Raw genomic sequence first — 14,974 nt, forward strand, 5'->3', positions numbered from 1 at the left:
ACAACTATTAACAATTAAATGTATTGACCATGGCTGCATTTGCAGAAAACAAGCTGTCATCAGTGTCCACACAAATCGAGGTCATGAAGTTCAATTAAAGATTGCAACATTGCGCAATAAAATAATTCCTTACATAGCCTAAAACATATTTCATGCAGGGGTTTTCCCCATAATGAGGTACTCTTCCCTTTGGAGGGGGACAATAATATAACAACTCTTATGTAAATTTATATATGGAAATTGGGATTCAGATATGAAAATAACAATGCAATAACATCGTTGTGGCTGCATCTCCTATTGGTAAATCTATAATTCTTCATATAATGATACATTACAAATAATTGGCATGTAAATCAGAAGTGCTTTTGTATTTTTAAAACATGCTGATTTTTACTGCAACACTTTTCCAAATTAGGTTATTACTCAATCGTGTTTGATGTCCTCCCTTGCTCATTTTTGAAATACAGAAGTTCTGCTGACACAATGATTGACTAAAGATCAGCCTTCTTAAATATTTGCGCACTCTACTGGAGTATAAGAACATTGACAAACCATTGCAAATAAGCTGGCTTAAGGACATGACATGAGTGACTGTCAGAGTCTATGTAGATAAGGTAAGGTAAGAAAAGAAGTGCAATTTGTATGTTTTTAACATTGTAATTAAAACTTTCTCTTCTACACAGAATTTTTAGATTCCAATAAGAACAGCAAATTTACTCTTTGCAATGGAAACATTTATCAATGAAAATTGAGTTCATGGAACTAATGAATTAATTAAGGAAACTAATCTAATAACACACACACATACACATATATAATTTTCCTTTCTGTTAGCAGGATTCATGATTTTTAAGGAACTGAATTAATACAATATGGACCATAAATGTAGGCAGTATTGATAATTGCTCTATTATTACATCAATAGTTGACGACATGGAGCCAGTGGATGAGTCCCTATATAAATACAAAGGAGTCTATTTTGCAATTAGTTCGTCCCCGCCTGAAAATTTAGATTCACTGGACAGTTTTGAAATCCGAGATGACGATATATTCGTAATCACTTATCCTAAATCTGGTAAGTTCAAATATGTCTTCCAAGAAAAGTTAAATTTGTTATTCAGTTCCTCGGTGATTTGGTTGCTGTGACGCTGTTGCTCTATAACCAGATTTTAACATTTAGCTTTTTATAAGAAGCTGGAAATGTAGGGAAAATAAGATGGTAAACCTCTACTTTCATTGTTTATATTTTACTCCACATTGGCTACATTGGTAACCTTGGCTAGTCACTCTCATTCAGCCCAATCTTCCTCACAGGGCTGTTGTGAGGAAAACAGGAGGAGGAAGAAACATTAGGTATTTTTGCCACCTTGAGTTAGTTCTAAAACTAAAAAAGGCACTTTAGAAATAAATGTGCAAATAAATAGCTATTTTTTTTCTCATGCATCCATCAGCTTAGTCTGTGAATTTTAGTACAGTTAATTGTCTTTATGCATATCTGAAACATTTGCTATTCTCCCTGATAGGAAGGTTGGATTTGCATAAGTTCAACTTTCTCCAAATAATAATGGGTGAATTAATTTAATTATTCCTTATTTGCAGGAACAATATGGACTCAGAATATTGTCAGCTTGATTGTTTATAAAGGTCACCGAGATGGAACTGAAAATATAACCCTCTTTGACCGAGCACCATTTCTGGACTATAATATATTCCATATAGATTTACCTAGTCGCCCATCACCTCGTGTCATTTGTTCCCATCTGCCCTACTATTTGGTACCCAAAGGATTACGAAAAAGAAGAGCAAAAGTAGGACATGTTTTGTTAACTTGTGAGCTAGTGTGGGGATCTGCCTGGATTCATTTCGTTTAGCTCTGTGTCTGAACGTTTTATTAACAAATTGGCAAGAGTGCACAAACAAATATTATATTGTTCCAGTATGTTGGAATAGCAAATTCTGAAGTGTGAGGGGGGGGAAACACAAACAAACAGTGTTAATATCACAAGGTCATGCCCAGCAGAAACAGCTAACAACCAAACTGAATATCAAACCCCTTAAACTTATTTTTCCCAAGGTGACACACCCAGGTAGATCATAACACTTGGTGTTGCATGTCCAGTTGCAATCTTAACATATCTGGAGGACGTCAAGTTGAGGGGTGCTATTTTTGTCCCTCAAATCCCTTTGCACAATTTCTACTCTCAGTCACTCATGTCCTAGTCAGTGGAAGTTTCACTGATGCAAAATGCAGACACAACGGGCATTGGTCTATTCTCTAGAACTGCATTCCTTACACCTCTGCTTTGGAAACTGCATTGCTAACCTGTATGCTTCTATGGTGAAGGTTTTGATGTTTAAATTCCTTCATCAGTTGGGAACATGTTATTTGAAGAATCTCCTCTCCCCAATTACAGTTATGCATTGCATCAAGTCCAGCAGGAAAAGCATGTCGGGGTCCCATCAGCTAGGGAGATTTGTCAGGCAGGATCCATGAGGAAAACCTTTTCTTCTGTGTTGTCTGCCATATGGAAAACCATTCCTCCACGTCAAGGTTGGCCCCAATCCTGGTGGACTGCTGGAAGGCTCTCAAACAGGGTTTTGCTAATGAGCTTTGAGATCCCGTGATAGAATGGAGCCTGTTAGATGAATGTATGAACATTACATGATGAACTCTCTGTACGCTTTGCTGTCAATCTGTCTTTTTTCTTCTATTTCTCTTGGTTTTTTTGACTAGGTATTATCATCTCTCTCTTACAGATTATTTATGTGCTTAGAAATCCAAAGGATATCTTGGTTTCTAGCTACCATTTTCAAAAATTAATAGTCAAAACAGAAACCCCAAAAGACTTCGATATACTTTTTGAGAAGTTTTTGGCTGGCAAAGGTAAGAAGAATTTGATCATGACAATATTTTGTCCATTTTTGTTTTGGATAAAGACTATAAATATATTTCAATCCGTTTCCCACCAAGAGCAAACAATCCACTCTTTCTCCTTACATAACGAATAATGATTCTCTATACTCGTCCAGTAATTTGTCCAAACTGTACACAAATATTTTACAGTAGGAAGTGTGCAGTTGTAGGATTCATTTTTGGGGGGAAGAAATTTTTTTATTGTTTTAGTTAAACAAAAAAAAAATAAGAAAAAAGAATAATCTTTCGTTACATCTTGTTGAAAGCGTATCAATTGGTTACAAATATATTCTGTGCGTTTCTTCCACAGTTCTTACATATACTTCATTCAAATCATGTTATAATTTTAAGTCAAGAAAGAAAAGTTATGTATTTTACTATCCCTACTATTCCATAATTCTCATTTGCTTGCCATTGTTTAAACATGTTTTTAACTAGAATCATTTATATTAGAAGACACAACCACCTACTGGCGTTCATTTGCAATTTCAATAGATCTCCAATATCATTGCACCTTTATGACATGTTCTAAAATTAATTCAGTTAAGTAATATATCTAAGCTAAGGTGACCAGACGTCCCGCATTCAGCGGGACAGGCACGCTTTATCATAATTTTTCCCGCATCCCGGGCCATTCCCAAAAGATCCCGCTTAATTTTGGCGCCTTCTTCTATCACTTGCTCCCCGACCCATCCTCTGCTGCTCACATGGGCGGGGTAGCGTAGCGAGTGAGCGGGCAGATGGGCGGGGGAGATGGGCGGGGGAGTGAGCTCGCTTTTCCAGCCCCACTTCCGGACAAGCCGTGGGAAAGCCTCCGCCTCTCTGAAAAGAGCCACCTGTGTGTGTGGCCCTCGGCGGGGTCTGGAAGCAGCACCTTTCCGCATCCCTCGCGCACTTCGGGGGCCGGCGGGCGAGGCAAGCGCAGCGGCCAGAGACTCCTCCGCAGGACCCCTTCCGGCTCCGTCTGCTTCCCAGCCTGTCCCAGGTCTCCTGACTCCCGGGGCCGCCGCTTCTCCGAACTCACCCAGAGTAAGTGACAGTTGGGGTAGCATAGTGAGTGAGCGGGCGGATGGCGGTGGGATCGCTGCCTGGGAGCCGCCAGAAGCCTTCCTGCCCACCACCGGCTGCACTGCAGCTGACTCGCCCCGGGCGGACTGGGAGGCTTTGGGTGTCCGGGCAGGAAGAGCTGCGAGTGGATGGTGGTGGGATCGCCACCCGGGAGCTGCCAGAAGCTGCTCCCAGCCGCGGAGCCCTGCCCTGCCACGTCCAGTACGTCTTCAACAGCAAGCTGGTTGCCCTGCCCCTCCCTCGCCGGGTCATCCCAAATGTGCATGACCCAGAGCTCCCTGCGCCTAGCTGCGTGGCACACACGCACGGGCATTCAAGGAATCCGGCCGGATTCCTTGAATGCCCGCACGTGTGCGCAACACAGCTAGGCGGGGGGAGCTCCGCTTGGGATGACCCGGCTATGGAGGGGCATCCCAAGCGGAGCTCCCCCCGCCTAGCTGCGTTGCCTAGCTGCGTTGCGCACACGTGTGGGTATTCAAGGAATCCAGGTTTTTTTTTTAAAAAAAAAAATCCTGGCCATCTCCAATGCAAGGGCAGCGAAGAGCAGACAACAAGTGGCGTAGGAGCTAGGAGCAGCCGAAGCCCCAGCAGCCGCCCCGCTTCTAATCTCCATCTGCCCAATGGAGGCTGCCCGGCTGCTGGCACTTCTGCGCCTCTGCTCCACTGCTGAAGATGTCACCACCACCCCCTCGCAGATGCCTGCCACCTAAATCCTTCCTGCCCACCACTAGCTGCACCACGGCCAACTCACCCGGGCAAGTTGGAAGTTTTACAGAACCCCGGATCGGGTGGCATGGAACGAGACGGTATTTCACAGCCAACAGTGGGTGGGTGGGAGGGCAACGCACAGGACAATCAGCATTGGATGCCCTCTCCCCATATCCAGAAACACAATCCAGACAGATGTTTCCTTGATGAATCCAGAACCGGGCGAAGAGTCCTGGAGCAAAAAATCCTTTTTAAGAAGGTGTTTGGTGGGGGGGGGGGACAGACAGGCGGGCAAGAAAGACGGCCGCACTTTTGAAAAACCAAATGCCCATAGTCACACGGGTTTCCCTTGAACAGCGCAATTTCCAAAAGTGCAAATTATTCTGGCTCAGGCTGTGCACGAAGACCTCCCGCCACCACCCCCTCCCCACAATCAAAGACATCCCCCCCCCAGAGCCTCGTCCTTGTTGGCTGCCCTTCGCTGCCCTTGCATTGAAGACGGCCGGGATGCAGTAGGGTGTTTGCAGAGGATCTGGAACCTTTTAAAAAAATGCAGGATTCCTTGAATGCCCACGCGTGTGCGCAACGCAGCTAGGCGCGGGGAGCTCCGGGTCATACGCGCTTGGGATGACCCGGCCATGAAGCGCAAGAGTACTCGAGAAGGACTAGGGTCTTGCAAAGTCCTCTAAGGAAAACGGAACCGAACAGTGGAAGCCTCTAAATTACTCGGCTAACTATAATCCTGCTTTTTTTTGTTGGGGGGAAGCGGTGGTTATGTGTGTGAGTTTGCAATGCCAAGATCAGACTGGCTTTTCGTTCCGATTCCTGAGCCCCCAGCTGTTAGTGATGGAGGAGGAAGGAAGGGGTTGCATTTTGTCTGGCTTGACAGCTCATTCCTAGATTGGGATCCCCCGTCTCCCCCACCCCTTATGCACAAGATATCAGCGGGCTGCGAGCTCCTCCCACTACGAACAACTTTCGCTTTATATTTAATAAATATAAATGTAAATAAACGTATTATATATGTAAATTGTAGTTATGTTGAAATAAAAAAAAATATTACAATACTATTTTTGCGTTGTATGAAAATTTTTGTTGCTCCGTATAAAATTTTTTAATCAAGCCCCCCCCCCGGTCAAAGGTATCCCTTTTTACCAATCTGAAAATCTGGTCACCTTAATCTAAGCATTTCCCCTCCCCCCTGTAACACACCTGTATGTATCATTAAATATTGTCCATTAACATTTATTGTTACTATTGTAGCTAACTAAAGGTTATTTACTAATTATCTCACCTCTCCTATCCAGGCCCACACAATATTATAACTTTATAACCGTCTTTAAAAAATGATTTATTAATAAGATTTATAAGACTTTTCCCTCAATCCCAAATTAGTTAATTACGTGCTAAGAAAATAAACATTAGACATCTAAGACAATCTAAGAGATATTAACATTTTCACTTGACAATCACCCAGAATGTACATTAGCATTTCTATGGCCTGGTTATTTATCCTAACTAGAGTTATTATTTCTCTATTAGTATCATAGTAAATTTATGTTAATGGATAAATATTCAATGGTAATCTAAAACAATCTATAAGGTAATAAAATCTATACTTAATAATCATCAAAAATTAACTACTTTTTTCCATCATTTGGCATTATTAACCAGTATCTTTCCAGTAACAAAATAGTCTTTCATCTCCCACCAGTTGTTGTGTCAATTCTGTATCCAGAACCTGTCCAGGGTTTAAGACTTCTCTCCACACTTTGAAGCTTAAATGATCTCTCATGTGGTTTTGTTGCCCTTGAGTTGTGATTAATGTAAGCTTAACTTTGGTTGTGAGGTTTGTTTTTGAATAGATTTGTCTTATTACCTCCATCTTTTTCACTCCTTTTTCTCCTACATCTTGGAGTTTGGGGTGGAACACCAAATTATCAAAGTCACTTTTCCAACTTCCCTTCTTTCCACTTTCACTCACATTTACTCCATTTATAAGTTCATCTGAGTTCTTATCTTTGTTTTCTGTATTTTCATTCACTTCTTTAATTTCTGGGGCTGTAACCCCATCATCTTTTTTTGTGATACCCCATAGTCTGTCCCATTTCTTGTCAAATCTCCCAAGTCCTTTTGAGATGTTTTGAAGTCCAGCCAAAATGTTTTGAATTAACAAGTTTTCTTCATCTGAGTATTGCTCCATTTTTTTAGAGTAAGGAAAAATATAAAGAAAAAGCAAGTGTTTTACAGTTCGTGTTTTGTATTTCTATGTAAATTACTGTTTAAATATTAAGGTAGCCTCTTCTTAAACTATCATACTTTGATCTTTAGACCCACCAGGATCGTAAAGTTGTGGGGGAAATTCAAGCACTAATCTTTATATGTAACTCATTTCTCTCCTATCAGTGGTTTGTAGTTCATGGCTAGACCATGTAGAAGGCTGGTGTGCTCATAAGGGTGATTTCAATATTCTCTTCCTGTCTTATGAAGAAATGAAAAAGGTAAGATGTGTTTGTGTTGTGTTATGTATTGCAATATGATCAATCATTTAGCACAGAAAGCTTTGGAAATGATGGGATGTGTAAATAATTTATTCCAATAGGGAATAGCAGAGGTGAACACAGAGCCAATCTTGGTTATTTTTGTGATCTCCTAGAGAACTGCTAAATGAGTTCAGCAAAAGAAAGCCGATCCAATTTTTGATAGACTTATTTAATAGGTAAGGAAAATCCAATTAGCACAATGTACCTGCAATCAGAAAAATCTTAGCCAGAGCCTATTATATTATGTTGTATTGTATTGTATTGCATTGCATTGTATTATAACTATAAGTATAAATGTAAATATATATATGAATATGAATATCAATATCAATATAAATATCATATTTTCCATAATATTTGGATCAGAAGAGATTAACTCAACTCAAGGGCATATGTAAGAGAGGAAGTTTTAAAACTTGCTTGGGAATTGGCCAGCCTCTGATGCAGCCAAGAAAACATGAAAACATTCACCAGAAGTCCCAAAGAAGCATTTCTTTTTTTAATTCATTCATATTGCTTCTATGTACAGTTTTCATTTTAAAAATTACTTTATCCCAAAGTAATTTTTTCAGTAGGGAAATAATTAAAGTTTAATATGCAAGATACTGTATAACGAAGAAATTGAGAATTTGCCGAAGATATAAACAAAAAATTACAATTTTTTCTCCATTGTTATAGATGAACTAATATAAAGCTCTATCAAATTACAGGATTTAAGAAGTTCTGTACTGAAAATATGCAACTTCCTAGGAAGAGAACTAACTGAAAAGGAGGTGGATGAGGTGGTGTATAAAGCGACATTTGATAACATGAAGGTGGATTCTAGAGCAAACTACACGTTATTGCCTCCTGGGATTCTAGATTTCAGCAAAGGAAACTTTCTTCGCAAAGGTAGATTAGTAATAATTCATACTCTGGGACTTTTGGAATGTGCCAGGCTTCATCTGAAACCAGGGTTGTCACCTTCACTTCAAAGGTGCTTTATAAAGTGGTATGGATATGTGCCAACAGTCTCACTTTCTGGGGTCTCTCCATGATGTTGTGTTTCCTTCATCAGCAGCCTACATTTGAGGCAGCCGTAAGCTTTTCTTAGTTGTGCCAATATTGGTGTTCTCCTGTTCACCCTACCAAATTTCTGGTGTGGATATAATCTGACCTGTTTCAATGATCATTCTGTTGGTTGCACAATGTAATGATTCTTCGGGAATGGAATTGTTTTATCTCATACAGACCACTTTAGAACGGTGGAGACACAACCTCTTCACTCTCTACCTTGGGTAATCTCGCCCACCAGGAGTGTGGGGAGTCACATGGTTAGGACGTTGGGTTGAAAGTTAGCAAGCCCATGTTTGAAATCCAAGTGCTGCTGCGTGGTGGGGTGAGCTCCTGTCATTCACTCTAGAACCTTGTTGGGAACTTGAAAGGAGCACCTCTCCCGGGGCATCTCCCTGGAAACAGTGATGTCACTGACTAATCCTTTCAACCTGGAAAGGATAATCTCTTAAGCATTGAACCAACTGGGTGAACTCAACATCATTTAGAACCTCACTGGGAGATCATTAATTCCATGACTAAAGTAATGAAGAGGCCTCTAAAAACAACATGGCAGCACAGCTTTGGTTTCCAAAGTTGCAGCTGAACAAATCACAAGACTTCTGGAACACTGTCCTTTGGACGAATGAGACCAAAGTGGAGACGTTTGGCCACAATTCAAAGGTCCATGTTTGACAAAAACCAAACACTGGATATCAGCACAAACATCTTAAACTAACCATCAAGCATGGTGATGGAGGGGGGATGATTTGGGCTTGATTTGTGTCACAGGGCCTGGACACCATGCACTCACTGAATTGTCCGGCAACTCCACTAAATACCAAAGTATTCCAGAGTCACATGTGAAGCCAGCGGTCTGACAGCTAAAGATTGGCCAACATTGGGTCATGCAACAGGACAATGACCCTAAGCACACCAGCAAAAATACCACGGAATGCCTGAAAAGGAAAAGAATTAAGGTATTGCAATGGCCTGTCAAAGTCCAGTCGTCAACCTGATTGAAATGTTACAGTGAGACCTCAAGTGAAACAAGTAAACAGATGCTCAGAAACCTCAATTAACCAAAGCCATGTTGTAAAGAATAGTGGGCCAAAATTCTTCCAAAATTATGGAATCTTAAGTTTTACATACACAGCTTCTCCATTTTGGTTTTCTTTTTCAAAAATAAATCACGACATGGTGTACTGTCATTTTGCTCATCTGAGGTTGTATTTACTTTTAAGAACTGCTAAGGAGCAGATTTTTACTATGTTCTCAGACAAAAAACCATGGAACAGAAGCAGGGTATACTTCCTGTTTACATGACTGCATATACATTCAAACACAAACTTGGTCACAGAAAAATGCGTAAGAATGACCATTTTGGTGACAGGATGACATAAATAGCCTCTAGATAAAATGAATATGAAAACTGTTAAGATATTTTTAACCATTGTTTCCCAGGCACTGTTGGGGACTGGAAGAATCTCATGACTGTTGCCCAGAGTGAAAGATTTGACTGTGTCTTTAAGGAGAGGATGGAAAAGCTGCCCTTCAAGTTCTGCTGGGATATTCAGGAGGATCCAGAACCTATTTCCAGCTCAGTGGATGAAAATAATGTGTGATATAAACTTTCAAATGGCTTGAATCAGAGATGACCTTCCAAGAATGGTCTTTTTGTAATTTTCAATTCTCAACTCTGCAGGGACCATAGGACAGAGTAACATTAAATTCTTCATTATTTTTAAACATTGTACAGCATTTGTTTATTGATTTAGATTTCTATAGCTACCTGAGCAGTGTTGGGTTTCATTTTTTTCCCTACCGGTTCAGTGGGTGTGGCTTGGTGGAGGGCTTCATGTGACTGAGTGGGAGTACGGCAAGTTGGGGTGACACCATTCCACCAAGCCACACCCACCCAAACCATGCCCACAGAACCCACAGAAAAGTTTGGCCAAGTCTTCTAGTATTCAACCTGGCTTCTTCTCACCTCCTTCTCATGTTTGCTCTGTGTGCCTGAGCCCAAGAAGGAGAAAAGCAGCCATGTTGAATGCTGCAGCAGAGAGAAGCCAAAGTTTTCTGCCTACTCTTTGCAGCGGAGGTGCTCGGAAGGCCCTTTCCTCTGTGTTGAAGTACCTTAAAAACTGAATCTGGTGGCTTCCTTCTGAGCAGCTCCGCTGGGACACTGTCCCACTGGTATAACATTGCTTTTTGCCAGTTAGACGGTTCTATAGCTGGGGGGAGCCGTGCCCATTTTGTGACTGAACCAATAGACATGTTGATGGGAAATCACCAGGAGACAATAAGTTTTATTGTCCTACCAGGAATGGACCGGCCTTTCATACTGGGCTTACCCTCGTTATGTAAATGGAATCCACACATCAATTGGAAGAAAGGGTGGCTGCACATCCGATCTGCTACACCCCCTGAGGGAGAAGGGAGGGCTCCCAGTATTGCCAACACTGAATCTAGCCGCAGTGCAGGAAAAAATTGAGGGGGAGGAGAAAAATAAATAAAGCAGAAAGATTTAATTAAAGGAGAAGAGTAAGAATGGCAAAACATCCACTAACTGCTTTGAAAATGCTGTGTTTTCAATTGTAGGATTGAAAATATTTGATTGACTATAAGCTTTAATGTTAAAAAAGAATATTTTTATCAGTATAAGCAGGGGTGTATTCTTCAAGCTATAATGCAGTTTGCAAAAACCATTGTAGTAAACTGAATACCACTGTAGAACATAATTTCTCACCAAAATGCAATTGAATTGAGAGTAAAGTAAAATTTTACACAGGCAAGAAAAAATGTATAGAATAGGTGGTGCCTGGCTCAACTGGAAGTAACTGTGAAACTGATCTGTGAGATGTAAACCTATCAAACAGATCCAACCTAGAAATGAGAAAGTTCTTGACAGAACAATTAAATAAATAGGATGCCTTCAGAAATTGTGGGTATATCAGCACTGGAGGTTTTAAGAAGAAATGTGTCCATAATAGTATAGGGTCTCATCTCATGCTTCAGCAGGGGTTGGACTAGAAAACCTCCATGGTCACTTCCAACTCTGTTATTCTTTTAAACCTCTCCACTCACTGTTACCAAGAAAATAATGATAAATAATATTTGGAAATGTACATCAGGCGGTCTTCTGAAAGCAAAATCTCATCTTATTGGCTAGTATCAAGGGGGAGATGACTTTGAAAATGCTTCCTCCCCCACCATAACATGCAAAACGAGGCGAGGACTAGCTGGGAGGGGAGGGGCAATGAGAAGCCAGGCAAGGTGCTCCTCCATGTGAGTGACATCGAGTTGGCCATGCCCACCCAATCACATGGCCACACCCACCTAGTCATGCCCACAAGTCACATGACTGCCAAGCCACTCTCACCCGGTCACATGACTGCCAAGTCACTCATACAAAATAGGCCACACCCACAGAATAGATACTAAAAATAATTGTAACACACTGTCCGCCTCTGCTTCGCTACTTGCTTTCGGCTATTATTGAAATGGGGAGGGGGAGGCATGGTATTTGGGAGGGGAAGTCTTAAGTACAGGAGTGATTGTTAAAAGGGAGTTTTGTTCTCATCATCTACTGCACATGCTAGAGATAGTGAATGTGCCCACCAAGGCCAACTGTCCGGTATACCCACTTGATGATGCTTTTTGAAGGTGGAACCCACATGACACCTGAGGGTTGTGCGGATTGGACTATGGAATGGGGTTACCAGGGGGAGGGAGTTGGGTCATATATTGATATCTATGATTATGCACGTTTTTGCCTCAGATCTTGCTTTGCTTAGCTGCTATCTACTCATAACCAGTAAAAGTACTCTTTTTTAAAAGTTTTTATTTTACACACATAAACACATCGATTTATGTTTTCTTGGGGATGGTATTTCCACAATCCCATATAATTTCATATCATTTCTTTTTTTTTTTTGCCCCTTTCATTCAGTCTATATGCCAGCATTCAGTCCATTCAAATTTATCGAGATAATTGTTGTTTCTTGATCATCATTATGTTCTGATGTTTCTTCCTCTTGACCTTCACGTTCTAGTTCCTCTCCAATTCTTAACAAACCAGTCAAATAAAAACAGAATAATGTACAGATGGTTGGTACCAGAAGGGGTTCTATTATCTTGGCAAGGAAAAAGATATAAGATAGAAAATACAGAAGATGCACAGAAATTCTATGAAGTATTCCGCAAGAGAGAAATAGAAAAAGGAAGCAAGGAGAAACTGGAAAGTGGAAGTCAAGAGGAAGAAACTGCAAAACATAACGAAAGAAACAGAAGAGAAGAACAGAGGCATGAAAGAGAGAGAGCAGAGAAGGAACGCACGAGAGGGAAAAGTCAGATACAAACCTGAAGCAAAAAACCCCAACCCTAGTTAAAGATGATCAAGAAACAACAATTATCTCGATAAATTTGAATGGACTGAATGCTGGCATATAGACTATAGAATGAAAGAGAGAGAAAAAAGAAATGATATGAAATTATATGGGATTGTGGAAATACCATCTCCAAGAAAACATAAATTGAGATTTGAAAGAAACACCTATAACAATAGAAAAAGAAAGGGAGGGAAGAAGGAAGGAGAGGAGCAAGGAAGTAGTGAAAAGAGGGAAGAAAGAAGGGAAAGGAGAGGAGGATGGAAGGGAGAGAAAGAGAAGGAGAGATAGTAGGGAAGGAAGAGGAAGAGTGGAGGAGAGGTAAGGGAAGAAGAAAGAGATAAGGAAAGGTGGGTAGAAGGGAGAGTAAGAGAAGGAGAGGAGGGAGGAAGGGAGAAAAAAGAGAAGGAGAGAGAGTAGGAGGGGGAAGAGAGAGGGTAAGAGTAGGAGAGAGGTAAGGGAAGGAAGAAGGGGAAGGAGAGGAGGTAGGAAGGAAATAGAGAAGGGAGAGAAAAGAAAAGAAAGAGAAAATAAGGTGGTGTCATAATAGATGCTTGGGATGGTAAACAATACAACCCAAACTGTACTCTATAATCTCTTAAATGGAATGACAATAGTATAAGATTGGCAAAGAAAAAGAATAACCATGTGAATGTTTACCTGGAATTGTATGTATATATAGCACATTAAAGATAAACAATATTTGGTTATAAATAGCTAATTATAGAAAGGGAAAACACTAACTGCAAAGAAACCGATACGGAACTGCTGTATGATATATGATGGAACTTCTTGTTCCTATCTTGTCTTAAGTTATGTGTTTGTTTTTGTTGATGTGTTTATGTGTGTAAAATAAAAACTTTTAAAAAAAGAAAGAATTGGCTGTCCCTGCCCTTCCCACTCCATCCCTCCAAGGAGTTTCGACATGGCCTGTTTTGGATGCCAGGTAAGTGCAGGTCCTGCGCAGAGGCTATGGGAGGGCAAAAACCAGGCCTCCCAGACGTTGCAGAAGTCCAGAAACAGATCTGTTTCTGGTCTCTGGAGGATCTCCAGAGCCCATGGGAGGCCATTTTCGCCCTCCTGGAGGCTCAAGGAAACCCTTTGAAGCCTATGGAGGGCAAAAACACGCCCCTCCTTTGTGCAGGATGCCGAGTAGGCCATGCACCCCATGGCCATGCCCCTCAAGGACCTAGCCAGAGAACCAGTTGCTAAAGTTTTTCACTTCACTAGGCCTCCCAAAACTTTACAGCTTTCATTTTCTATGCATATATAATATTCTCCTTTCTACTTTGGCCAAATCCTTTGTTTCAGTTAACTTCCATTAGCTCCATGGGAGATGAGCTCTAAACCTGTTACCACATTTTTCAGTGATTGCTCAGAAACCACAGTATGCAATGAAACTCTTGTTCATACGGCCGACAGTTGATCCAGTGTGAAATTCTAATTATGTATTCTCACCGCATTCAATGTATTTTCATGAAACAGATTTAGGTGACTTTTCAGCTAAGATTTTTCTGGTATGATTGTACTATTCATCAGAGGTCTTAGATAGAGCATGTAGGAGTTTCCCCCATAATGCGGTACTGTTCCCTTTGGAGGGGGACAATAATATAACAATGCTTATGTAAATTTAAATATGGAAATTGGGATTGGGATTTAGGTATGAAAATAACAATGCAATAACATTGTTCTGGCTTCATCTACTGGTAAATCCATAATTCTTCTTACAATGATACATTACAAATACCTGGCATGTAAATCAGAAGTGCTTTTGTATTTTTAAAACATAGTGATTTTTACAGCAACACTTCAATAAATTTATGGATACAGTGAGACAAGAGTGATACAAGTCTACATCAGCTAAGTAAGTTACCCCTGACCCATTTTACATTCCAAATTAGTTTATTACTCAATCGTGTTCGATGTCCTCTCTTGCTCATTTTTGGAATACAGAAGTTCTGCTGACACAATGATTGACTAAAGATCAGCCTTCTTAAATATTTGAGCACTTTACTGGAGTATAAGAACATTGACAAACCATTGCAAATAAGCTGGCTTAAGGACATGACATGAGTGGCTGTCAGAGTCTATATAGATAAGGTAAGGTAAGAAAAGAATTGGAATTTGTATGTTTTTAACATTGTAATTAAAACTTTCTCTTCTACATAGAATTTTTAGATTCCAATAAGAACAGCAAATTTACTCTTTGCAATGGAAACATTTATCAATGAAAATTGAGTTCATGGAACTAATGAATTAATGAGGAAACTAATCTAATAACACACACACATGTAATTTTCCTTTATGTTAGCAGGATTCAT

General features: G+C 40.5%; 1 protein-coding gene across 1 annotated transcript; it reads left to right on the forward strand.

The window, feature by feature from the left end:
* Positions 1 to 915: 915 nt before the first annotated feature.
* Positions 916 to 10,019, forward strand: LOC148045138 (amine sulfotransferase-like). The gene is made up of 6 exons (XM_087718605.1): positions 916 to 1,075; positions 1,600 to 1,808; positions 2,758 to 2,884; positions 7,097 to 7,191; positions 7,944 to 8,124; positions 9,730 to 10,019. Exons 1-6 carry the CDS (start codon positions 934 to 936, stop codon positions 9,888 to 9,890), a joined length of 915 nt encoding a protein of 304 aa, XP_087574731.1. The 5' UTR covers positions 916 to 933; the 3' UTR covers positions 9,891 to 10,019.
* The last annotated feature ends 4,955 nt before the right edge of the window (positions 10,020 to 14,974 follow it).

This window comes from Thamnophis sirtalis, unplaced genomic scaffold (genome assembly GCF_051295495.1).
Source record: "Thamnophis sirtalis isolate CommonGarterSnake01/CBP01778 unplaced genomic scaffold, rThaSir2_p1.2 scaffold_6, whole genome shotgun sequence".
Taxonomy (NCBI): domain Eukaryota; kingdom Metazoa; phylum Chordata; class Lepidosauria; order Squamata; family Natricidae; genus Thamnophis; species Thamnophis sirtalis.